This window comes from Anguilla rostrata, chromosome 16, assembly GCF_018555375.3.
Source record: "Anguilla rostrata isolate EN2019 chromosome 16, ASM1855537v3, whole genome shotgun sequence".
NCBI classification, from domain to species: domain Eukaryota; kingdom Metazoa; phylum Chordata; class Actinopteri; order Anguilliformes; family Anguillidae; genus Anguilla; species Anguilla rostrata.
In genome coordinates, this window is record NC_057948.1 from 4,862,277 (window position 1) to 4,888,378 (window position 26,102).

The window sequence follows — 26,102 nt, forward strand, 5'->3', positions numbered from 1 at the left end:
TCAAAAATATAAATAAATAATCTTACAACAGGGGATTCCTTACCAAGCACCAGTGACCCGATTTAATCAGCTATTTAATCAACCAAACTCATGGGATTTACACTGTACAATATAAAGCCAGGAAATTGGTGTTTTGATAACTTAGCTTTTTTTTTTTTTTCTCAACTGCATACCTCATTCACTTCTGAATATAGACCGTGCATTAAGTGTAATTTAAAAAACGAGGTCAAACCTCACATGAACGCAATTTCAAGGATCACTGCTGAAGAGACTGTGAAGAGTATGATATCTCATACAAAACGTTGACGCGAGGCCCCGAACCTGATCCTGAGCATTCGGTCAGTCGGATCCCCAGAGTGATTTTAGATTTCCAAATATCTGCGCTGAAATTAACTCCCTACGTTGAAGTCCGGACTCTTTCAAAAAATTTTGAGGCTTCAATCAAAGTGGTCGTGAGCTGTGTACATTGTGTCGTCGAGGCGCTCCTCTTTCGGGCCGCCGTCGGAGCTTCCCGCTGTCTCCCCAGGCCCGGGAGGGAGGGGGGGCCGCAGTCGGTGGCTTCGCCCGCGGGCACGCGCCGCTAAACGTGATAATCGGGCTCAAGCCACCGCCGCGCGCGCCTGGGGGCGATTACCGCTCGGCCCGGGCGCGCCTCAGCGCCCGCGAGGCCCCGCGACGACACGACCCGCTCTGCTTTCCGTGCTGGGGTCGGTCGGCCTTCCGCGCGTTTTCTCTCCGGCGCTCTCTACGGGTTCCAGCTGTTCTTTCGTAGCGTTCTGACCGCGCCTACGCTTACTAGTGTGAGCGGGACTGGATGTATTCAGGGCTACGGATTACACGACAGACCTGTGTTTTGCTGTTGCTCCAATGACCTTCGGTGTGCACTTATTGTGCGTCGCTTTTGATTAAAAAAAAAGAAAAATGTCTGCCAAATAAATGTCATGTAATGGTTTGGACCTGGAGCAGAGATCGAATGAGGTTGAATATAAAGAACGATGTGGTATAGTTCATAGATACGGTACAAACTGTCTCACATTTCCGACCAACATTATGCATTATTACGTAGTATAATTACATATGATTGATTTGTATAATTATACTGTACATAAGGACAAACTGAATTTTAAAAGGGTGAGGCTAAACTGCAACGGTGCAACATTTCTATTCACGTGCTCATTGCCGCATTATCTGTCTCGTTTTCCAGCCTTTCCAAGAAACTGCTGAAATAATTATATTGCAGGTCGTCCCTTGCAAAACCCCTCCTTTAATTCAGATGCATGCACCAGCTGATTACCGGAAAACTAGAGAAGGCTCAAATGGCGCCTGCCTATCCTGGTATTTATGCGAGGGGATTTACGCACACGCCTGCACTTGCGTCAGACATTTCGCTGTGAACTCACTCCTCAGTGGCATTGGCCAAAATGCAAGCTATAGTATGAAGAGTCAGGAAATAATTCTGTTTTGACCAGAATACAACCAAAGCATTCCTTGTTGGAAGTCTGTTTATAGTGGGTAGATATTCCTTATATAAGTTCTGGGTTCTATGCCAGCTCTGTTTTACTGTGGCATTGTGGTGCACATCAGACGGTATGAGGCATGTCATTTACACAGTGTATTAAAACTTATATTCAAGGAGAAAACTGACTTCCTGTTTACGCTGGATCGCGGTGAACACGAAGGTGAATGTTCATAGATTACTTTTTCTTTTTTTTTTTTTTTTGCACTTCTCTTTCCAATGGCTACTTACCTGGCATCGTGAAAAGGAATAACAATTCAATTTGTCCTCATCAGAATTTCTCTCGTCGTTCTCCGTATCCGAAAGGGTTTGTTAATAAACCGCTGATAGTCCCTCCCTGGTGAACGTGCGGGTTTTTAATTAATTATTCTACAGATGTGCCGTAAGCCAACGATGAGACGACGAGGCGTCATGACAACAAGAGGGCGGGCGGAGCTACCCTCGTGCCATCAGTCGATAGGCTAACGCTCGCCGACTTGAACCAATCGCTGTCTTTTGTGTTTCGGAGAGAAAAACTTTTCCTTTGGTTCAAATAAACCAGCAATGGATGGGTGGATGGATGACAGTCCTCTGTCCTCTTGTAACTCTGTCCATTTTAAGGTTTTTGAAAGCTCATTACTGGCTCGTCACAAAACTGTGACCACGGTCTGTTTGGAAAATGTACGTGTGGCCTTCGAGAAAAAGAAAAAAGAACGGAGAGAGAGTTTCACACACTATTTAAAGATTACTGTGCGCGAAAGGTCACATTTCTAAGGAATTCAGAAAGTTTTTCTTGAACATTTTTAATGCATCCGCTTTTGAAGACATCGCCTTGGGCCTCATCGTGAATCATCCGAGCCACAGTTCCAATTCAGATGAAGTGTGTCACCGAGATTGACAACCAGCCGGAAATCCGGCCGCAGAAAAAAAATTCCATCGGAAGGCACGCGAGAGAGAGATCTCGTCCTCAATCAGCCATTCCTCTTCGGCTGTCCTGAATGCGAGATGGAAAAGGGGGGGAGAAGTCGGTCCGTTTTATTTTTTTCGTTTTACTTTTATTTAACCGGGGGGCGGTCGACCGAGAACGCTCGTCTGTTTTTTTTTGCCGTGACAGCCCCCCGGCAATCAAATCTGCTGCCGGTCATACCGGGAGGTGGTGAAGCGGCCCAGGCTGGTTTTCCTTTTGTGGGAAGTTGGCGAGAGCTCACCAGGTTTAATGGCCCCCTGCTTTTTTCGACAAGCGTCGCGGGGTCTTTAACGACCGCGGCGAGTCGCGACCCCACTTTAGCCTCGCATCCGAAGGGCCGCGCGTTGCGTTTCGGCACGTCCGACTCCGGGGCAGGGCGTCTGAGTCTGACGTGCCGCTGTGCGCAGAGGCCTGAAATCAGGCGTGTGGGACGGACACCTGCTTGCCTGCAGGACCCATTGAGCTGGAGATGAGAGCTAATGGACCTCTTCAACGGACCTCTGGAAACGACTTTCTATCTCAATTTATAGAGCTGGACGATTTTGAATAAAGGATTTTTATTACGATAAAATTACGATGGTTATTGGAGTTATCTAGTAAAGCAGAGGGTTACTAACGACAGAGGGGTAGGGCCGATATCATATTAAAGCAATTCTAGTAGCCTGTGATGATGAACCATTTTTGTCTCCCAGAGAGGGATGCCCTTGTATGGAAGATCTGTTCTGTCGCACGTGTGACACGTCTTCGTCATCTTCCTCCCGCAGTCACGACAGTCGCCACGGTCACTGACGCGTTCTCACATCGCACGGCCCTTTAGCTGACTGCTCCACATCACCGCCAGGTTTAAAAAAAGCTTGTTCCATCAGTGGCCATTTTCCATCGTCGCCTTGAATCACGTGGCCTTTGTTTCAGCGCCATTTTGGCTCTGTAATTTATGTAGAAAGCCTCAGTGTGGATGACCAAAGACGGCGCGCTGTGGCGCAGTTTCCCTGGTTGTGTAGTTGAGCGTGCATTCCGGTGTCTTCGGGCACTTCGTGAATCCTACCCAGTTTTTTTTTCTTCTGGTACTCAGGTTTTTTAACGGGCGCAAAAAATTGTGGACTCCCCACCTTTTGTGTCTGGGAAGTACCTAAATATTCCTACGTGACAAGGATGCACAGAACTCAAAACTTTGTGAGTTTGATTAAGGTGATGAACATAACACAGAGGGTTGTATTGAACATCTATGTATCGATTGCCATGCATAGAAAATCTACGGAACCGTAGTAGGAATTCCTACGGTTTTGCAATAGGCTGTGGGTCCTCCTAATGTTTAGGACCCCAGGACATTAAAGAGTCTACAGATGTAAATAAATTTTAAAAAAGAAAAGATTTTTGAACCCTTTTATTGCCCTCGGGGTCAGAAATTCCCCCGGCTGAGTTTAATAGCAACGAAACGCCCCCTAATCATGAAATTTGATTACTTTTCCTGAAGTGGCCCTACCATTAGGAAAAAGTTCAAAATTACCCCTTTTTTTTTTTTTTTTTTTACATGTTTTTATAAAAGCAGTACACCATTAGGATAAAAAGACTGTCTTACGTGTCTTTTTCAACCCTGCAATTAAGTCAGACATCTTTTTTTAAACCCTGCAGTTAAGAAAAAGTCATAATCTAAGTTAAGCGCCAGACATCTATTACAGCAAAAAAAAAAAAAATAGATGAAAAAATCAATTGCAATGTGTGTTTTGCAGTAAGAATGAGCGGTAAAATAGTTTTTCTGGATTGTGACCTAGGAAAAACGGATTTATTGATGAGCAACAGGCTGTTTCTACATGAAAAATATTGATTTTTGGTTTAAAATTGAACGATGACGGGGGGGGAGGGGTCGTTTGGAGAAGTGGACTCAGGGTGCATGCATAAGGAAGAGTTTTTTCACGCAGAGAAAAGTGTGGAATAGCCTGCCAGGTCTCATAGTTGAGGCAGAAACTCCTTTACTTTTCAAGACTAGGCCTGATACAGTGTTAGATACTATCTCGTCTGTGGGTAATCAGAGCACTGATTTAGTCAGGAAAATGGCAACCATTGTTGGGCTGAATGGCCTTACAGCCATCTCATTTTTGAAAGTTCTGGAACATAATTCCATTGGTAGATGTTTCTGCACTGCTCATTTTAATGTATTTTATTTATTTGTATTTTTGACATTAATTAAGTAACTTTTTTTTTTGTAGTCTTTGCGCGAAACTTATGTAGATCTTGTATGCTGCCCTATGGGCCATGTCTCTCTTATAAAAGACATGTTTTTACGTTATCATTACGTTATGTTATGTTATAATATGAAGACAGCACAAGGCGATAAAGCGAAGTAGAGGTGGACTGTATAACAAAGGTAGCCTGGCAGAAACGTCCATGGCCTAGCGTTCTGTGCAGAAGATGTTGAATGACGCATATATCAACATCCTGAGATGGTTGATATATGAGATTGGAACTCTCTTTATTATTTTGTGAAGCCTTTAACCAGGTAAATAACCAATTCTTACCAAGTCTTGCAGAACCATACTTAATTGGTAGTTTTCAGCTTAGCATGAACCTGTTAGCCTGTTCTCTTAACCCTTTTAGGTGTGAGATCACAAATGTTTGATTGGAACGTTCTTAACTGAACATTCTAATGCTGACGTAAGCACTCATTACTGGTAATTGAAAGCAACGAAGTTCTAGAACAGTGGCTTAAAACTTTGAAAGAAACATTCCAAAATACCTACTCTCCGCGTTGTCCTGACTCCTTGAACCCTCAGAGATGGTTCTGCTCCATGTCCTACTCGGTCTAAACGAGAGATGTTGCTACGTTGTATTTCTGCACTGCGTGCGGTGATCAGTGTCTATTGTACTTGCGTGTAACCTGGGCCACACTACCGGGTGCTCACGCATCATATCCTCCTAAAACCTGACAATTCATTTTTGTCCCCTGTAGGGGACGCGAGTCTCTGCTCTTAATCTCACGAATCGTATATTCTGCTATGCTGAAACCTGCACTGCAAGGGCCATTCGATAAAAGAAAAAGAAATCATATTTTTGAAACTATTTTCACTGGAAATTAATTTTGTCATCCCAGACACTTGAATTTTGTAAAATAAAAGTAAATAAATAAAAATACTTTAACTTTTTTATGCTGGGACTTATGCATTACAAGCCGTAATTCACATTAGAGCGGGTAGGGAGTGCTGCAAAAATCCCTATAGGGGTAATGTTTATGCTTCTACTGTGTGCTGTGCTCAGGCCAATCAGAAATGACTCTGGAATTGCGGTTGTAGAGAACTTCTCCCCGGCGACAGTGTGTGTGTTCCTTAACGCACCGTGTCGCCTGCGCCGTTTGCAGCGCCCGTATGAAATCCTTTCTCTTCTGGATTCTGCCACCTGTTTTTTGTCCACTGGATTTCATTTTATTGTTTCAAATTGTTATCTGTAAAAAAAAAAAAAAAAAAAAAAAGGCTAGCTGAGACAGACCGATAAACCTCAGAGGTGTTCTCTCCGATACTGCCGCGCGCTGATTGGGTGGTTTCTTCTGCCTCCGGTAAAGATTGGGGGAACGCTCCTCCGGGTGATTCTGCGCTAACGTGTTCGCCGAAACCATTTTAAATCTTTGAAGAGTACGTTTTTTTGGAATGTTTTTTTTTTTTCCCGCCCAAAATTCTAATTCAGCGTTCTAGAACTCTCGTTGCTTTCAGTCGTCAGTAGCGATTGTGACATCAGCAGTAGAATGTTCTGTTAAGGACATTCTAATGACACGTCTGTGATCTCGCACCTTAAAGGGTTAAGAAGATGGGCTGCGTTTCTGCCCTTGGCGTGGATTGGCGGTATTGCTAGCGCTTGTAGGTTTGGGGTCGAGAGGGTCAAACATCTGAGGAGCGGGACAGAGCTGAGCTGTATCACTCTTCCCAGCCGATTCTATGTCTCCTACACAGTAATCGAATCATGTCTTCTGTGAAATACATTTTACCGTCCAATCTAACCCGTAGGAGAGAGAGGCAGGAAGGAGCAGAAGAGGAAGGTTTTGATGTCGCGAACTCCTTAGAGAACGCGGAGGGCTTTGTGTTTTTTTCTGATTTTATGATGCCTTCGCCTTCCTCCGCTCGTATATCAAAGTCTTAATCCCCCCCCTGAAATTTCGAGAGCGCTCGGTCAAAGAACGAAAAGGAAACGCCAGCGAGGAGGTCTGTCGGGATCTCGAGAGCTCGACTCGGGGCGGTTTCCCCAAGGGGAGGTTTTTCCGTCATCGCGTTCCGTCCGCGATCGCTGCCGCTCAGCTCCCGCGCGGGAGGGAGGAAGATTCCGGGAAGAGGCTCGCCGAACATGCCCCGCCCCCCGCCCCCCCCCCACGTTTTAATTAAAATCACCTTTCCCTCGCGCGCTCGCTGTCCTCTTTGTGGGAGAGCCAGTTAACAATTGTATCGAAAGTGTGCTGTCTGCATGTAAAATCTTAATTAAAACCCTGGCAGGAGAATGGAGAGGGGGGGGGGAAGGAGTGGGGGAGGGGGGGGGTGCAGCAATTACACAAAGATAGATGGAGAAGGAATTTTTGATTACTATCTTTTTATTCCGCAGAGCAGATGCTCGGATGTGGGTCTGGTGTGGAACGTTCCTGGACAAAAATTGACAAAATAATTGCCTCAGGCTGCAGAATCGCGGGACGAGGACGGAGGGGGAGGGGAGGGGCAGGGGCACGTCGAACCCACATCCCCCGTCGTCCGCGGTGGGAGTCGGCGGCGGGCAGAAAGGGGGAAGGACGCGGGGTCCGTTGCCTCGTCGACACAGAACCGCCGCGAACGACAGGCCGGCAGGACACCGCCCCTTTCTCTGCGTTCTTACGAATCCAGAATCCGAACGCTAAATTCTAAATTCCACGCAATCGCGCGCCGTTTGTCGCGTCGCCTTCCCGGTCGAACCCGTTTCCCGCCGCCGCCGCCTGAGACGCTACGTTGGCGCTCCTCCGCCTGGCGAGAAAGTTTGAATTATTCATCGCGACGAGCGACGGCGCTCCTCTTTTTTTACGCGCTAATTCATCTTCCCGCTCGGGGCGGGCCTTGACAGTCGGGCTTCGTGCTCGAACGGAAACGGCGTTTTTTTTTTTTTTTTTTCAGGAGGGCGAAGACGGCGGCTTTAATATTTCATGCACGGGAGGGCGCGCGTCTCACTGACAATGGGCCTTTCTCACAGTAAACTTCAGCAATGCAGAGAGTCTGTGTCACAATAAACCTCAGCAATGCTGGTAGTCTGTGTCACAGTAAACCTCAGCACTGCTGGGAGTCTGTGTGTCACAGTAAACCTCAGCACTGCTGAGAGTCTGTGTGTCACAGTAAGAGCTACAATGACCATTCAAGCCGAATGGCTTATCCAGGCTAATTACTTGCATCTATCTGAGCTGTTTCCTGTGTACAAAAAACAGGAGGCGGTTTCTTCACAATTTGTCATGAAAAGGGGGGGGGGGGGGGGAAGAATGGCCTGCCGCCAGCGTTTCGAGACTTCATCAGTGCCACGCCGGTAAGCCCCATTCATACCTGTCCGTCCTTAAAAATGGGCGCCGCGAAATTCGACAAAGGCTCGACCTCCTTTAAACTCCCGCGGAGTGCCGGACGGGGGAAAAAAACGACGACGCGCTTGACGCCGCGATTCTGAAACGTGAAAACGATGCACCTCGCTCGGCGAGCGATTGTTTACTGGAAACCCTGGCGACCTCATCGGGGGGGGGGGGGAGGGAATTTAGCGAGGTCACGTAGCTCGTTTTCCGACTTATTTTTTTTCAACGTCTACCCAATCAGAAAAGGGGGCGGGGGTGGGGGGATGGGGGGGGGGGGCCTCGAAACCCGGTCGGACGGTCGGCCTTGCTTCGACGGAGACCTTTTGTTTGGGCTGAAAGCGGCTGATGATGACGTGCCTTTGTGATGCTAATGGGCGCGCTCTCCAAAAACCGCGGCGGCGGGGGCCTCTCGACTGGTAAAAGCGCCCGAGAGCAGACGGCCTTGCTTGGAGAGGGTCCTTCAGTCTTCGGACTGTACCATGCCCCGCTCCAACACTACTCCCCCCTGCAGGACGGCTCCCCGTCTCGGATCGCCATCTTGTATTGCTCGTATTTTGATCTTCTAGGACGCTGAAGTCGCACTCGTGTCCTCATCGAGCGCTTTTGTGTCGCACTTTGTATCTTCATCTCGACGTCGTAGCTCTCGTATCTCTTGTAATCACGCCTCGCGTCTAGTTTGGCTCACCGTAACCCTACGGACTAACCCTCGCTGTTCTACGATTGCTCTCATCACGTGAATCCTTTCTCATTCGTTCCTCTAGTGCAGTGGTGTCAAACTCGTTGCCATGGAGGGCGGTGTTGAGTTCATTCCAGCCTCAGATCTGATTATAATTAGTTAAATTATTTGCGATTAGGAGCAGTTGTGCACAATGGTGACCGACGTCTATGGTGACCCATTGTCTAAATAAAATTTCTTATGTTCTGTGCTTCAATGCAGTTAAACGCATATGGCTGAATGAGTAATGGATCAATTAGGCAGCATAATTGTTGGATGAAAACCTGCTACACACGGCCCTCCATGGCAACGAGTTACACCTGCTCTAGTGCTTCGTGTCACTTGATCTCGTCACAGCTGGTTGCACTTGATGTTGTAGCTCGGTGTCTGACCTAGCCTGTGCTTGCTGCACGAACTAGACCTGACGTTCACGGCTACGCTGCCCTACAAAGCCTAACTGCAGTAACTACGCAAAGGGTAAAACTGAGAAAAAATGGCTTTAAAGTGCTTTAACTGGCCAGCCGTCATGGTTTTTGGGCATACAAATTACCTCATGAATACATGTACAATTAGTGCAATGTCATTTATATACCTATAACCCATTTGGCTGGCCAGTTAAAACAATTTAAAGCCATTTTTCTCAGTTTTACCCTTTGCGTAGTTACTGCAGTTAGGCTTTGTAGGGCAGTATGGATAACTGAGACTCAATCAGAACTGTGTCTTATCTGACCTGCGTTCTGCAGGTTGTTCCGCCGACCTTCGGTACGGATTTATTTTCTACGTCGCTTTGAGCAAAAGCGTCCGTCAAATAAAAACGTAAACGTCGCGTAATCGGTCCGCCGTCGCGTCCCCCGACCGCGCTAAAGGGCGACCTCGCCGAGGAGGGAGTTCGCGATAAAACGCGTCGGCGCTCAAAAAAAGCGAAGCGTCCCTCCGGTCCGAATCCCGTCGTCGTTTTTTTCCGGAACTTCACCGACCGTTAAAAACGAGAGGCCCGCGCCTTCCCGCACGCGCCCGGCTCAGGGAGAGGCGGACGCTTTGCGCTCGGCTGCGAGTTCGGGTCGGGGTCTCCTCTTCTCGACCGAGCCCTTTTTACGTATTCAAACGATGTGAGGCTAGGCCTCGGTGGAAACGATTCGAAACTCGAGCGTGACGAGAATGAATTGTGGCTTTTGCGGGAACGCAGGGACCGTCTCCGTCTGAGAATGGGGCTAACTTCACAAAGAGCGACATGCACACATGTGCACGTACAGATACATAAATACACACACACACACCCACACATACACACACACACACACACACACACACACGCACACATAGTCTGTCTGCGGGCTATTGTGTTTCCACATCATTGTTACCAGCACATTATTTCTATGACCGATCCTGTCTGCCTCCTATCTGGTCTCTGTGTCGGGGCCGTTCCATAGAATATAACAGACCCTTTGAGCCGAGCAGGACCGAGCAGCCGCTCCCCACCCAGTCTCCTCCGTGTCATTTCTGTATCTAAGTCCCTCACAGGGAGGGATGGAGGGAAAGAGGGAGGGGGGGAGAGATCGTGATAGACAAAGAGAGAAAGCATGAGAGACAGAGAGAGGGGGGTGCTGGAGAAATGAAAGGTCAAGCTTTCATAACGGGGCGGTGGTGGAAAAGGTGATAATGCAGCGGTAAATAAACAAAGGATGAGAACGTGCACAAGGTGTTACAGTAAACCTCAGCACTGCTGGGAGCCTGTGTCACAGTAAACCTCAGCACTGCTGGGAGTCTGTGTCACAGTAAACCTCAGCACTGCTTAGAGCCTGTGTCACAGTAAGCTTCAGCACTGCTGGGAGTCTGTGTCACAGTAAACCTCAGCACTGCTTAGAGTCTGTGTGTCACAGCAAACCTCAGTAATGCAGAGAGTCTGTGTCACAGTAAACCTCAGCAATGCAGAGAGTCTGTGTCACAGTAAACCTCAGCACTGCTTAGAGTATGTGTGTCACAGTAAACCTCAGCACTGCTTAGTCTGTGTCACAGTAAACCTCAGCACTGCTTAGAGTCTGTCACAGTAAACCTCAGCACTGCTTAGAGTCTGTGTGTCACAGCAAACCTCAGCAATGCGGAGAGTCTGTGTCACAGTAAACCTCAGCACTGCTTAGAGTCTGTGTCACAGTAAACCTCAGCACTGCTGGGAGTCTGTGTGTCACAGTAAACCTCAGCACTGCTTAGAGTCTGTGTGTCACAGTAAACCTCAGGAATGCAGAGTCTGTCACAGTAAACCTCAGCACTGCTTAGAGTCTGTGTGTCACAGTAAACCTCAGGAATGCAGAGAGTCTGTCACAGTAAACCTCAGCACTGCTTGAGGGTCTGTGTGTCATCACAGTACTTATTGCCGGGTGTCACTCCTTTGAGTTGTTATTCGTTGTTAAACAGCAGATCAGGAGAGGGGAGCTGAGACCATTCAAAAAACCAAGTAATGTTCAGACTTAGCTTAGCTTCGATATAAAACGAATGGAAGCGCTCCGTGTGCAGAAACGGAAACCCTTCAGGCTGACTGGCCGCAGCGCGCCGGCTCACGGTAAACAGAGCAGATGAAAGCACAAGGTTCAAAGACTGGAGTGCACTTTGTTTCCCAGCAACAAATGCAGGGTACGTTGCCTCCCCTCCCCCAAGTTAAAAAAAAAAAACTGGAAGAAAATAGTGACGCTGCTGGTTCATTGGTCAAACTTGCCCAGAGTAGGTCAGGGTGATTCGGCTTTTGCTGCTGTGGCTTATGCGACTTCACTTTAGTGTGATGTTTTTCCATGTAGTGTTGGTAAGAGGAAGGCTCACTTGCATTTCGGTCAACGGACATCCCTTCACGACAGAAAGTCTGAGAGAAGTTCTGTACTGTACTACTCAGTGTGTTGGGTGTTATGGGCCTGGCTGGATGGAAATTTCTGGGTTTAGACTCCTGTAACCAAGAGGCCTGGAGACGACATAGCTCAGGAGGTAAGAACGGTTGTCTAGCAGTCGGAGGGTTGCCGGTTCGAGCCCCGCCCTGGGTGTGTCGAAGTGTCCTTGAGCAAGACACCTAACCCCTAAATGCTCTGGTTAATGAGAGGCATCAATTGTAAAGCGCTTTGGATAAAAGCGCTATATAAATGCAGTCCATTTACCATTTGGAGACAAAGCTGAAATGGCAGTTGAATGGCCCTGAGTTGGGCCCAGCTCCCCTGTCTCTCTTTCTCTGCCCCTCCTTCCCCCTCCTCTGCTTTCCCCTCCTCTTCTCTCCTCCTTTTCTCTGCTCCTCTCAGTTTTGTGCCAGACCGTTCGGCCCCAGAAAGATGGGCAGCCAGGAGCAGGTGCTGCTGGGAGCTTGAGGAGGAGGGGGTGGGGGTGTGAGGAGAGACAGAGATCAGGAAGAAGAGAGATGTGGAGAGAGATAGAGGGAGAAACCAGGGAGAAGAGGGAGAGAGATGTAGTTTCTGTATCCCCCTTCTCTTGCTCTCCTCTTTCACCTGCACTTGACTCTGCCAGCACACCACGTTCAGCAGATGTACAAATTCTTTTTTCCGCTGCGCAAATCTTCTGTCGCAGAATAACGAGCCGCGCGACGCGGACGTGCCGACCGGAAACACAGGCAGGAGGCTCCTTCCGTCCGGGAGCCCCGGGGACGCTAACGCGCCGCTAACGCCCGCGGGCGCCCCGGTGACAACGACGGCTCCGATCGGCTCCGAAACGTCCTTTACCCGGCTGCTCGATCCACGCCCTGCGCCGGTAAAGTGGGGGGCGGGTCTGGGCTCATGCGTATGGTGCGATTTAGCGTCGCTACACCATTAACCCCCGGGGCGGCCGGCCCAGCCACCCTCCCCCCGAGACGCGTACCAGAAGATCGACGCCCCCTCCCCACCCCACCCCCCCACCGCCTCCCCGCCCCAAGCTCCCCGGCTCCTGGCCCGCCCCCCCCCCCTTTTTTTTCAAACACCACAAAATAACAGTAAATTAAGATTTAATCCCCCCAAACCCCCCCCCCCCTCCCTTTCACCGGGCTTCGAAGGTTATTGCCGGCCATTTTTCTTCCCCTTCTGTCTTTTCGGCGTGCGGGTTCATTCCGTTTCGCGGGGAGGGCGGGCGGGCGTTCGCGGTCGCAGCGGATTCGCGGTATTAGCGCGTAAATCTCTCTGGCGCGCGTATCGCCTCCGACGGGGTGAAATTGAGACGTGCGTCTCAGCGGGGGCCTCTCCACAATGTCTTATTTCCCATGAAGTCATTTCGAATTAACGACGCCCGCCATTGGGATTTAGCTTAAAGCTGTGCCTCTGACTTCCGAGTTTTGATTTTCAAAAGAAAAAAAATAAAATGAAATGCAAAGCAGATTTGAAAAGACACCGCCTTGATAAGTTATTCTCCTCGTCTCCAACTGATCGCTGCTTTAACTTTCCCGACCCGGAGGTTTCTAGGTCCTCTGGTTATTTTTGTTTCGCCGATCATATGAGCAAATTCATATTTTGTTTTTTTTTTCCCTATATAATTAATGGCTGAAATTTCTGTTTTTGATGTTATAGTTTGGGATTTGAGCCGCCTGTCGTAAACGAGACTGTTCTTACTGGATTCGGTTATAGCCGGAGGGGTTGCTGGTTCGAACCCAGGCCCAGGCCCAGGCCTGGTTTTCTGTAAGGCAGCTTTAAGTCTGTGTCTGTAGAAAGCACTAAACAAATGAAGTTGAATTAAATTGAATTGAATCAACATTCCCCCTTAACATTGATTCATAATTATATGCAACTGTTTTCATTTTTTAATTAGTTTTTGCTCAGTGGAAAGCAACCCTATTTCTGGAGAGCTCCAGGCTCTGCTGGTTGTCATTATTGCTCAGACCAATTAAAGCAGTTGATTGCAGTTATCTTACCTCGCTTTTAATTGCGAGTCGACAACTATTAAGGACAAATATTCATTGAATCTGGGCCTGACTGTGCACTAGAAGTTTGTGAGCTCTGTGTCTGTGAGTCTGTGAGCTCTGAGTCTGTGAGTCTGTGAGCTCTGAGTCTGTGAGTCTGCGAGTCTGCGAGTCAGTGAGCTCTGAGTCTGAGAGTCTGTGAGTCTGTGAGCTCTGAGTCTGTCTGTGAGTCTGTGAGCTCTGAGTCTGTGAGTCTGCGAGTCAGTGAGCTCTGAGTCTGTGAATCTGTGAGCTCTGAGTCTGTGAGTCTGTGAGCTCTGACTCTGTGAGCTCTGAGTCTGTGAGTCTGTGAGCTCTGAGTCTGTGAGTCTGTGAGCTCTGAGTCTGTGAGCTCTGAGTCTGTGAGTCTGTGAGCTCTGAGTCTGTGATTCACTGAGCTCTGAGTCTGTGAGTCTGCGAGTCTGTGAGCTCTGAGTCTGTGAGTCAGTGAGCTCTGAGTCTGTGAGTTTGTGAGCTCTGAGTCTGAGAGTCTGTGAGTCAGTGAGCTCTGAGTTTGTGAGCTCTGAGTCTGTGAGTCTGTGAGTCAGTGAGCTCTGAGTCTGTGAGTCTGTGAGCTCTGAGTCTGTGAGTCTGTGAGTCTGTGAATCTGCGAGCTCTGTGTCTGTGAGCTCTGCGTCTGCGAGTCTGTGAGCTCTGAGTCTGTGTCTGTGAGCTCTGCGTCTGCGAGTCTGTGAGTCTGTGAGCTCTGTGTCTGTGAGCTCTGAGCCGGAGCAGGGACGGTAATAGTTTCTCCAGTCTGAGTAGCATGGTGAAACGTAAAATGCTCAGTGTATATCTTGTGTCACAGGACTTCTCGTTAAGTGAAGGAAGAACTGGGCACTTTTTGAAACTTCAAGGTAGTCATGATGGAGCAAAAAGACTGACTATAGATATTTACAAAGTGTTCATGGGTTAGCTCTGCCCATCGATGTATCAAAATAGACAAACGGCAAACAAAAACGAGGGAACGTTTCTTCCGAACGTCGTCTTCGTCAGGGGTCGAGCGACGGAGTCCAGGCGGATCCTTCGCCGCGAGCGCGAACCGGGCGCCGGTCGCCGGAGGGACAGGAAGTGGGGGTTTTTTTCCGCCGCCGCGGCCCACCCCTCCCATCGCGGCAGAGCGCTCGAGCTCAGTCCCGCGTCTCCGCGAGACCGTAGCCTAGGACACCGAGGTCCGTCCCCTTCGGCCGGGCCGTGATTATAATTGCCGTTATCGGTGATAATTGCGACGGGGCGGCCTGGCGTCTTTTTGTTCCGTTCCCATGGTTTCAGGCCAGCTTCCCCGGCCGCGCCGGTTTTTCAAGTGATGACCCCTTTTGTGTTTTTTTTTTCTTCTCTTTTCTTTTCTTTTTTTCTGTCCAGTCTGCGAGCCGGGGCTCTGAAATGCTCTCTCCCTCTCTCTCTCTTTCTCTTTCTCGCTCCCTTTCTTTATCCCTCTCTCGCTCGGCTCGGTTTCGTTCTGCGGGTCTTCGTCGGGGCGACCCGAAACGTAGCGCCGCCGAACAGAACCGCACGACGGGTTCGGGCACAAGCGCAGCCCAAATAAAGGGAAAACAAGCGTTCTGTCTATCCCTCCGTCTCGTTCCTCACTCTCATTTTCCTGTCTTTTTCTCTCCCTCTTTCTTTTTTCCCCTCGCTCAGTCTCTCTCCCTCTCTGAATTTTTCCTTTTTCACATTACATTACAGGCATTTAGCAGACGCTCTTATCCAGAGCGACTTACACACCATTCTACAATGCATCCATTCATACAGCTGGATATATACTGAAGCGATGCAGGTCAAGTACCTTGCTCAAGGGTACAACGACAGTGCCCTACCTGGGACTCGAACCTGCGACCTTTAGGTTACAAGACCAGCACCTTACCCATTACGCTGCACTGCTGCTAACTTTCCCCTCGGCCCCTCCCCCTCTCGAGCGCTCGTCTCTTGGTCCGTTCCTTCCCGGCCCGCCCTCGGAAGGGCGCTCTCAGGGGTCTGGTACAAGTATAAGTCGCCATACGTATTCTTATATGCGTGCGTACATTTCGAGAATAAGACGATTTGCAAAAAAACATGGCACAGGGCCACCCGTATGAAAAATTGTATACTAAGCAGGCTTGATTTAAAAAAATAAAAATAAAAAAGCATGCTTGATATAAACTTTCATTATGTTTCAAGTATTCTTAAGTATATTTTTTTTCCATGGGCTATCAGCCAGTGTAGTACAACTTTACACAGGTGGCTTTGAGGTCAACCTCCTCTATTAGATTTAAATGAGAAGCAGCCCTGCATGATTGGCCTGTGGATGTCAGCCCACTTTCTGGCTAACTGCACGCAGGAACTCCCCCTCACAGTAACGGCTAACTGCACACAGGAACTCCCCCTCACAGTAACGGCTAACTGCACACAGGAACTCCCCCTCACAGTAACGGCTAACTGCACAGAGGAACTCCCCCTCACAGTAACGGCTAACTGCACACAGGAACTCCCCCTCTCAGTAATGGCTAACTGCACACAGGAACTCCCTCTCACAGTAATGGCTAACTGCACACAGGAACTCCCTCTCACAGTAACGGCTAACTGCACACAGGAACTCAATTGCATTTGCAACCCAAAGAGCATCAATTGTAAAGCGCTTTGGATAAAAGCGCTATATAAATGCAGTCCATTTACCATTTAACTCCCTCTCACAGTAACGGCTAACTGCACGCAGGAACTCCCCCTCACAGTAACGGCTAGCTGCACGCAGAAACTCCCCCTCACAGTAACGGCTAGCTGCACGCAGAAACTCCCCCTCACAGTAACGGCTAGCTGCACGCAGAAACTCCCCCTCACAGTAACGGCTAACTGCACACAGGAACTCCCCCTCAGAGTAACGGCTAACTGCACACAGGAACTCCCTCTCACAGTAACGGCTAACTGCACACAGGAACTCCCTCTCACAGTAACGGCTAACTGCACACAGGAACTCCCCCTCACAGTAACGGCTAACTGCACACAGGAACTCCCCCTCACAGTAACGGCTAACTGCACACAGGAACTCTCTCTCACAGTAACGGCTAACTGCACAGAGGAACTCCCCCTCACAGTAACGGCTAACTGCACACAGGAACTCCCCCTCACAGTAATGGCTAACTGCACACAGGAACTCCCTCTCACAGTAACGGCTAACTGCACACAGGAACTCTCTCTCACAGTAACGGCTAACTGCACACAGGAACTCAATTGCATTTGCAACCCAAAGAGCATCAATTGTAAAGCGCTTTGGATAAAAGCGCTATATAAATGCAGTCCATTTACCATTTAACTCCCTCTCACAGTAACGGCTAACTGCACCAGGAACTCCCCTCACAGTAACGGCTAGCTGCACGCAGAACTCCCCCTCACAGTAACGGCTAACTGCACACAGGAACTCCCCCTCACAGTAATGGCTAACTGCACACAGGAACTCCCTCTCACAGTAACAGCTAACTGCACACAGGAACTCTCCCTCACAGTAACGGCTAACTGCACACAGGAACTCCCCCTCACAGTAACGGCTAACTGCACACAGGAACTCCCTCTCACAGTAACGGCTAACTGCACACAGGAACTCCCCCTCACAGTAACGGCTAACTGCACCCAGGAACTCCCCCTCACAGTAACGGCTAACTGCACACAGGAACTCTCTCTCACAGTAACGGCTAACTGCACACAGGAACTCTCTCTCACAGTAACCCCAGGAAGGCTGTTCTGAGGAGCAGTTGTGCGATGTTTCCAGGGCGGCTTTGTTTTCCTGTTACCCGGGCCCCTGGCCGTGGTGTAATTGAGGGGCGGAGCCGGGTCCGGCGTGCTCGTTTTTGGCGAAGCGCGTCCTGATTGATGGCGGGCGCTCTCGGGCTCTGCCTCCACAGCGTTTCACCCCAGCGTGTATGTCTGAGGTGTCGGGAGTCCGCCCCCCCTCCCCCAACGAGAACACTCAGATACACTGACCCCAGCCAATGAGAACACTCAGATACACTGACCCCAGCCAATGAGAACACTCAGATACACTGACCCCAGCCAATGAGAACACTCAGGTACACTGACCCCAGCCAATGAGAACACTCAGATACACTGAACCCAGCCAGTGAGAACACTCTGATATATATAAATATATATATTTAAAAAAATATATATATATATAATACACAGCAGGGTGACAAATTAAAGGAAAAACCTGAATAAATGAGTGGAGAAACTTAAAGAATGAAGGCTTCCACATAGGTGTACTGCATGATACCGGCAATTAATATCCTATCGTGCTCTGTGGCATGTTTAAAAATGCTGAGCAGGTCCAATTGACCTCGATTTTGGATTGATAGGATCTAAGATCTAAGTGACACTGAGAGAGGGTTCATTAGTGTGGCGGGAAGGGGGGGGGGACTTCAGTCACAAGCACTGCTCAACTGGCTTGTGTTTCGACAGGAACCGTGACTAAATTGACATTTAGATCTATGGGAAAGACATCAGTGAACAGGGTCAGCCATTGCGGTTGAAAGCGCACGCTTGATTACCATGACGCATTAGCATTACATTACAGGCATTTAGCAGACGCTCTTATCCAGAGCGACTTACACATAGCATTTAACACATAGCATTTTACATTGTATCCATTTATACAGCTGGATATATACTGAAGCAATTCCGGTTAAGTACCTTGGTTCAAGGGTACAACGGCAGTGTCCTTACCCAGGAATCGAACCTGCGACCTTTCGGTTACAAGCCCAGTTCCTTACCCACTGTGCTACACGCCGCATTAGCGTGACGTGTAAGGAAAAACAGAAGAACAACTCTTTATGTTTTCCCTGTAATTTGTCTCCCGTCTGTTTGTACATACATACATACGTACAGACATACGTAGCCTACATCGCCCTGTCAGTACTTTTTCAACAATTTTCCAAAAACTGAAACAGCGCCTCTGTTTTATTCAGCCACGCGCCACAGGAAGGTATGGAGACAGGAACTGCACCTCAGGAGCACAGCTGCGGGCCGGCCTGGCCTCCGTAGCACCGGACCCCCCTCTCACAATGCCCGATGGCATTTTGTGCCTTGTCAGCAGTTATAGGGCGCTGTCCAGCGCTCGTTATTTCGGACGCGGGGCGTCGGAAGCGTACGCTGAGCGACCCGCCGGCAGCGCGAGAGGCCGCTTCGCGCCCCAATCAGAAGGCTGGGCCCGTCTTTCGTCTGTTCGCTCGGCTTTCGGGGGCCGACCCGCGCGCTGTCCGCTCGCCCCGAGCTCCGCCCGTCGGGCACCCCGCGGAGCTCCGAGGCCGCCGCGGTAAAAAAAAAAAAAGAAAAACGTACGGAACGTACGTGGCGGCCATTTTAAAACGACCGCGTGAGATTCACGAGGGCCCTTGAAACCGCAGGCGGCTTGCGTGCGGCGCTTTTCTGAAGTTCCGTCGAAAGTGCCGTCAAAGGGTTACGAATGTAGCGCTCGGCGCGGGACGTGGAGTGGAGGGGGGCGGGCGGGCGCTCCCTGGGTGTCGCGGTAACGGCGTTTGCTCCTGAGGAATTTCCTCCGGCAGTTTTTTTCCGCGCCGCCGAGCTCGTTTTCCGTTTCATGAAAGTTTGATGCGTCTAGTTTTTTTAATCTAATATAGCAAAGCGGAACAACATAAAATATTAAAAACATTATTGCCTATGTAATGTAAGACGTAATATCTGAACTTCTCTGTATGACCGGAGACTCTGAATTGCCTGTAGATATATGAATGAATGAATGTGTGAGTGAATGGTGTGTGGGCCCTGCAGTGGATTGGCGACCTGGCCTCTTGCCCAGTGCATGCTGGGATAGGCTCCGGCCCCCTGTAACCCCTGTGATGAAAAGCAGTCTAATCTAAGGCAGCTTGTTCTTGAATTTCTCATTGTTTCCAAACTCTATGAAGCTATACAAAGACTCAGTAGCTTCATAGACACAAGCTGTCTGTTTATTATTAACCTGGGAAAGTTGAAATATTTTTCTATACAAATGTGTTCCGGTTTTACTTTTCCGCAAACTGACATCTGTGCTTATCTCCTCCTCTCATGAATGTGGAAACTTGATTTTTGACATGATGCAGAACAGGGAGGTATCTCCATGGTCACTGGCCAACATGGCTGCACAAACATGGGTTATTGATACAAGGCCAAAACTTCACAGGAGCAAACAAGCTTTGTTGTTTTCTGATGTTTGGAAATACAAGCCAAAATTACCGGTTAGAACGAAAACCAGGACACACACACTAGCCCCTCCAGGACTAGAGTTAGGCACCCCTCACCTTATGGAACGGGTGTTGAACTGAATCCCAAGGGGGCCGCTGTGTCTACAGGTTTTTGTGGGGCTTTTTTTTCAATCAGCTACCAATCAAGGCCTGGAGAACAAGGCGTGTGGATCCCTTAGCCAATCGATGACTTAAACAAAGCACTTGCGCCGAGCACACCCCGAAAACCAGCAGGCACCGCGGCCCTCCAGGACCGGAGTCATGCACCCCTCGCCTTGTGACTATTCCTTTGGATTTTTCTATGAGCAATCCTGTTTCACCTCAGTGCTCTGCGGCTTCATATAAAAAGTGTGCCGGCTTACATTTGCCGCACTACCGTTGTTTAGGTGCTCGGCCTAAACTGTGCCTGTAAATACCCAGCTGTATAAATGGATTGTTTGTGTCAAAAAAATAATAATAATTTTTTTTTTTTTAAGTAAGTCATTCTAGATAAGAGCGACATTTCAGAGCCAGTCTTCAATCTGTTCTGGAAAGGTCTCCACTTATCCCTGACAAGCCGTGGTATTTCGGAGGATCTGTCGGTTATTAGAAAACTACGTTTCCCAGGGGCATTGCACAGTGCGCCCCAGTGTTATTCTCATTACAAAGCACGCCGCCTGGTTCATTTATAATAGAATGGAGACATTCTGTTTACGTGAAAACTTCTACTCTGTTTAAGAATGCCACAAATTGCTTTTAAAGATATCCCTGCAATTGGTCAAGATGTAAAACTATTGTTTGTAAGCCGTGTCTTTTTCAATAGAGCGATGGGAGAGAGGTTTCATTTACCTCATATGGGGTGGGACTACAGTGGGCAGTACCATCACTGGCTTGTCTGAACCAATCACAAAGGTTTTGCTCTCCACAGTAAAATGATTGGTTCAAATGAATGAGTCATCGATGACATACGCTAACTACGTCCATCTTTTGTCACGTGCAGCCACTTTCTTTATTCTCAATTTTTTGCTCAGCTCTTCTGTGGACTATTCTTCCATCACTGCTTTAAAAGAAAATTGGAATGATATATATGATATTTGTTACATAATATATTTTTAAATTTTTTGTACATGAATTGACTAGGGGGTCACCTCACAGCAAGAAGGTCCTGGGTTTGTATCCGGCTTGGGGCCTTTCTGTGTTTGCATGTTCTCCCCGTGTCCGTGTGGGTATCTTCTGGGTACTCCGGTTACCTCCCGCAGTCCAAAGACATGCAGGTAGGCCAACTGGAGACTCCAAATTGCCCACAGGCATGAGTGTGTGAGTGAATGGTGTGTGTGCTCTGATTGGCAGACTGGTGTATTCCTGCCTCTCGCCCAATGCACGCTGGGATAGGCTCCAGCAGCCCCCGCGACCCTGACCAGAATAAGTGAGTATAGATAATGGATGGATGGATGGACTGACTAACATAGGGACTGGATTTCTAGACCCCTTTTCCGGGGGAACACAGTGGACTTCATTCACAATCTGGTTTGGAATGTCCAGTGATGGATAAAATGGCTTATGTGAGAGGTCTGAACTCAGGTGCGCACCAAGGTTGTGTGGTGAGGAAATGGCCGCTTAACTTCCAAGCAATATGTTCCCACGCTCCTGACTAGGTGCTTCTGGCCGACACTGTCATGAGCTGACCATGGCTGATTTTACTTGACTCCATGTTGAGGGGTCATTCCTATGTTCCCAGGGTCCTATGTTCCCCAGATTTATATGGCACATAATGGGAACATGACAAAGGGTCCTGTATTCCCAGGGTCCTATGTTCCCCAGCTCTACATATGTGCTCTCCCAGGGTCCTATGTTCCCCAGATTTATATGGCACATAATGGGAACATGACAAAGGGTCCTATGTTCCCAGGGTCCTATGTTCCCCAACTCTACATATGTGCTCTCCCAGGGTCCTATGTTCGCAAGGTCCTATGTTCCTGGGAACATAGGACCCTGGGAACATAGATACGCTCCCCATGTCGATAGCCGTAAGCTTTTGAACTCTTAAGTGCATTAATGTGCTGTGGTATTCCGTTACCAAGGTGACTTTGCTCCCCTTATTTCCATTATTCATGTCGAGTTTGTCTTTCACCCACTGCTCGGATCGTGTGCTACTGTACAAAATGCTAATGAGGTGAAGAAGAAGGAACGCGAAGCTCCCGCTTTTATTCAGTTTCTGTTTAAACGGGGAAACAAACCGCGCTCATAATGACTAATTAATCGGGGCAGACTTTGATTAGTAAGTGAGCGCTGGACCGCCGACTGTACGATCTGGAATTCCTCAAATTAAAGAAAAGGTTTAGCGGTAGGAACAGACAAGCAGTGTTGGGCTGAATGGCCTGTTCTCGTCTTACATTACGTTATGTTATGTTAAATCACATTAGACAAATGTGAGAGCCACTGTTTCCTCGTATTTGGCAAACTAATCGGGCCGACCTTTGTAAATGTTCCTTTGAACAGGCTTAAAATCACAAATCATTATTCACTCCATTATTAGGTTGGGGAAGACAACCCCCCCCCCCCCCAGGGTAAGATGTCCCCCTCCCTTAATTTTGTTCCTCTCCTACATTGCAGTAAATTTAATCTCCTCATATTTATTGATCATCTCTGCCCTTTCAGATTTTGCCATTTCATCTGGCTCACCATGTTCGTAAGATCTATTCCACGGGAACCTTGAACCTTGTGAGATTTATTCCACTGGAAGCCGATTCATTCCTTTGTCATTGGAAAATAGTGATATGTGTATTTGTATTAAGCAATACATGAATGCTAATTCTTTAAATGAGTATGGGGGATTCATGGGGAGAGTAATCCATTTGTTTGGAGAGAGAGAAAAACCTGTGAAAATAAAGTTACACCCTTTGGGAAATAAACCCCCAGGAGCATTTTTCCCCAAAATAAATCTCCAAGCGTTGTGGTGGGTTTCATAGTGGGCATATTTCATATAGAGTCCATAGATTTGTGTAAATACGTTTTATAATTAAGTGAAAATATTATTGCTCACTAGTGTCACTAAAAACGAATATTAGCATTGGCCATTAGCCTGCTAGCGTTAGCCTGCTTCTTGATTGCTTGCTTTAGCTCAACATCCTGAGGCAAAACAATGAATTCATTAAAATTAACCAAAAACATTATGTAAATTATGATCAATAAAAAAAACTGATATCTGAATATTTAATTTAACAGTAAATCAGCATTGTGGGTCTCCTTCCACCAATTATTTATCAATTATTATGAACTTTGTGGGAACATTGTACTCAGTGTACTTGCGTAGCCTGACTGGAAAAAAAAAATGACAGTGTATCATCCAGTTCCTGGACTAAGTCACAAACCGTTTCCGGTAATCCTCTAGTCCAGCGGGACAGAGTGGGCGCGACCGCGTGGGTTAAAACAACTTCTGCCCGCGATCTGTTCTGCTGAGAACCCGGCCAATCGGTCCCGTCGATTCATTGAAAGTCTCATAATTTTCTGTTTATTTATTTATTTATTTTTAAAGCTCTAGAAGCAGAGGACGCGGCGGAGTTGTCGATCCGCACGAAGCGACGGCTCCATTTGTGACCGCGCCCCGGTTTGCCGAGCCTTCGCGTAAGCCGGAAAAATTTTAGTCTGAAGCGGATGCACGTGGAGGGAGAGGCGCGCCCGGCAGCAGGAAACTGGCACCGCCGAAAGATTTATTTTCCGCCGCGCGTCGTTTCGCGCCTCGTGAGCGGTGATGGATGAGCTTCGTTTTCGGCTTTAATTTCCCGCCATTCGGCCGAGTAACTCCGGCGTTCGCGCGAGGGGGAGGAACCCCCCCCCCCCATCTTTTTGCGGCCGCTACGCGTCGGCAGTCGGGGAGGGGGGGTTTGACGTGACTCCTTTCCTTAATTTGCCTTTCCCTGGTGAAGACGCCCTAACTCTTGATGCCTCTGTTTGCTCTGTTTGTCCAGATCTCGTCTCTCCTGGACCCGGAACTCGGAGATTTCAATGGACATTCCAGGTAAAGTGCGATCCCGCTATAAAAATTTTCGCCGTTTCTTTCTTTCTTTCTTTCTTTCTTTTTTTGGAAAGGCACGAACAAACCACATACTCCAATCTGTAATTGCGCACTTCCTGAAATGTCTCGGCTAACGTTTCTTCGAAAGTGTCGTCTCGACAAAAATGTAATTGAGGTGAAAAAAAGCTGAGTTGCATTCGCAAAACCATTATATTCTGTATGCATCTGGAATTACAAGCTTAGCGCTTCTGTTATAATGTACGATAAGGTGCTGTTTTTTGATCTCGAGTCCTCGTTTTTCAACGGAAGGTTTTTCATTTTAAACCCTGGGTGGGTGCAGGAGTGTTTTGAAGCCAGCAGCTGTACACCAGCCAGAATCACTTCGGTGAGAAGTCCCTCAGTGCTAACGACTATAAAGACTGTATGCCCGGTGCTGTATAGCATTAAATGAACTCTGACAGAGTGCATTTTACTCATGCACTACATTTGTGTCTTTTCTTTTTTTAATTTTTGAATTGATTTTCAGTAGAACCAAAAAAGCCTCTGTTTGCAGAAAATCTTTTCAAAAAATAAAAAAGTTAACTTAATAATAGAACAGCTGCTTACAGTGCATTATAAGATTATACAAACATTTATACTCCGATATCACCCTCCCCATCCCACCCAAACCCCACCCCTTTCACCCCTCTCAGGCCATCCTCCCGCACCCATCCCTCAAATCTCCCCGTGAGTCCAAATTTGATAAGAAATGTAAATGCCCATTCAAGTATTTACCTCAGCAAAGACAAAAGGCAAGTGTTCATATCCTATAATTCAATGGACAAGGATAGATATCAAATCCTTAAAAAAGCAATGCCACTGTACAGCCTTAAGCATTAAATTAACAGTCACAGAGCATATTTTACTCTCATACACTACATTTATTTCTTTCTGGACTTGACTCCGTTAGAGTTTTAATTGAACATTTGAACCGTTCACATACAGATGCATACGGTCTCCGGAGAAACAGAGTAACATAGACTGGTCCAACTGTCTAGGCCAGGGGGTGGACCGTCCCATTCCTGTAGAGTATTTGCTGGTTTTCATCGTCGCCAGTTACAACGGCCTAATTAACCAATTGGCTGAATATACTTTTGGTGGTTTAACCACAGATTGGACCGCAATAATGTTTCATGTCGGGGCACAGGAACAGTCTTCAGCCATCATTCCTGAACTTATCAAGAAACGTAGCTAAATAAATAAATCACTAAATGATTTGGCTGATTAAATAGTTAAGCGCAGAGCTTGGCGAGTCCAGAAACAGGTACGGCCCTCCTTGCCCACCCCTGGTGTAGACTAACAGACATAAACGCAGTTCATTTCTAGGTCAGTATAAGAATGCTGCACTTGTTAGCGTCGTTCTGTCTGTGCCTACAAGAGGGACCACTTAACTGCAAATGGGTGGATAAATCTACATGGTAAATCCATCTTTTTGTCCCCCTTGTACCCATTGGATGGATTCGGTTGCCCATTAGAGGTAATTGTACGAATTACCACATAATAACCGCAGTTAGCAGCCGAGCAAACAGGGGGCAGCATAGCGCAGTGTCCTACTTCTGACCATCACTCAACGGAATCCCTGCAGATGACGCAACCCCATGAACGTGTCCTCACCCAACCACCCATTCTTTTCTCTGTTAAAAACCGATTCCTGCCAAATGCATTTGAACCAAAGGTTTTCAGCTACTTTTTTAAACTTCTTTTTTTTAAAGGCAAGAAACAATGAGTGAAATTCAATAAGACTCTTTCTGGCCTCTCTTTCTGAGGGAGAGCGGGGGAGTTGGTTTAAATGCCCGGCTTTGGAAAAACTTTGGAAAGGTCAGGCACTACGGGGTGCTGTTATGTCCTGATCCGAATCCTTTTGTCCTGGTCCTGTCCTGGTTTTCCCTTTTGCCACACAGTGAGCCCGGATACCTCCACCACTCTTTAACCCTTTAAGGCGTAAGATCACAAACGTGATCAGAACCTTTTCGACTGTGAGCGTTCTAATTTCGACATAACAGTCACTACTGGTAATTGAAAGTAATGGAGGCCTAGAACATTGATTTTGAGTTTTGAAAAAAACATTCCAAAAAATCACTCTTGAAAGGGTTAAAGGGAGAGTAACCTTTATGGAATTATATAGAATAAGAAATGGATACTGATTATGCGATACACCTCTTCAGAATTTCTATTAATCCTATATTTTATAAATGAACAAGGGTTTTCTTTCAAACCAAGCCGTGTGTGACATCACCCAAGCAT

The 26,102-nt window shown here is 47.8% G+C and overlaps 1 protein-coding gene across 6 annotated transcripts in view; it reads left to right on the forward strand.

The window, feature by feature from the left end:
* Positions 1-26,102, forward strand: part of LOC135241747 (serine-rich adhesin for platelets-like) — a 133,717-nt gene that overhangs the window by 100,755 nt on the left and 6,860 nt on the right. For 4 of the 6 annotated variants that reach the window (XR_010326103.1, XM_064312386.1, XM_064312388.1 and 1 more), the window contains one exon: positions 23,773-23,822. Coding sequence is in view for 3 of the 6 variants with exons in the window: in XM_064312386.1 (XP_064168456.1) it covers positions 23,773-23,822 (50 nt within the window). In the remaining 3 variants the exon portion in view is untranslated. Of the gene's footprint in view, positions 1-21,154; positions 21,231-23,772; positions 23,823-26,102 lie in introns of those variants that run through there. The other 2 variants (XR_010326102.1, XR_010326105.1) reach the window with 2 other exon arrangements.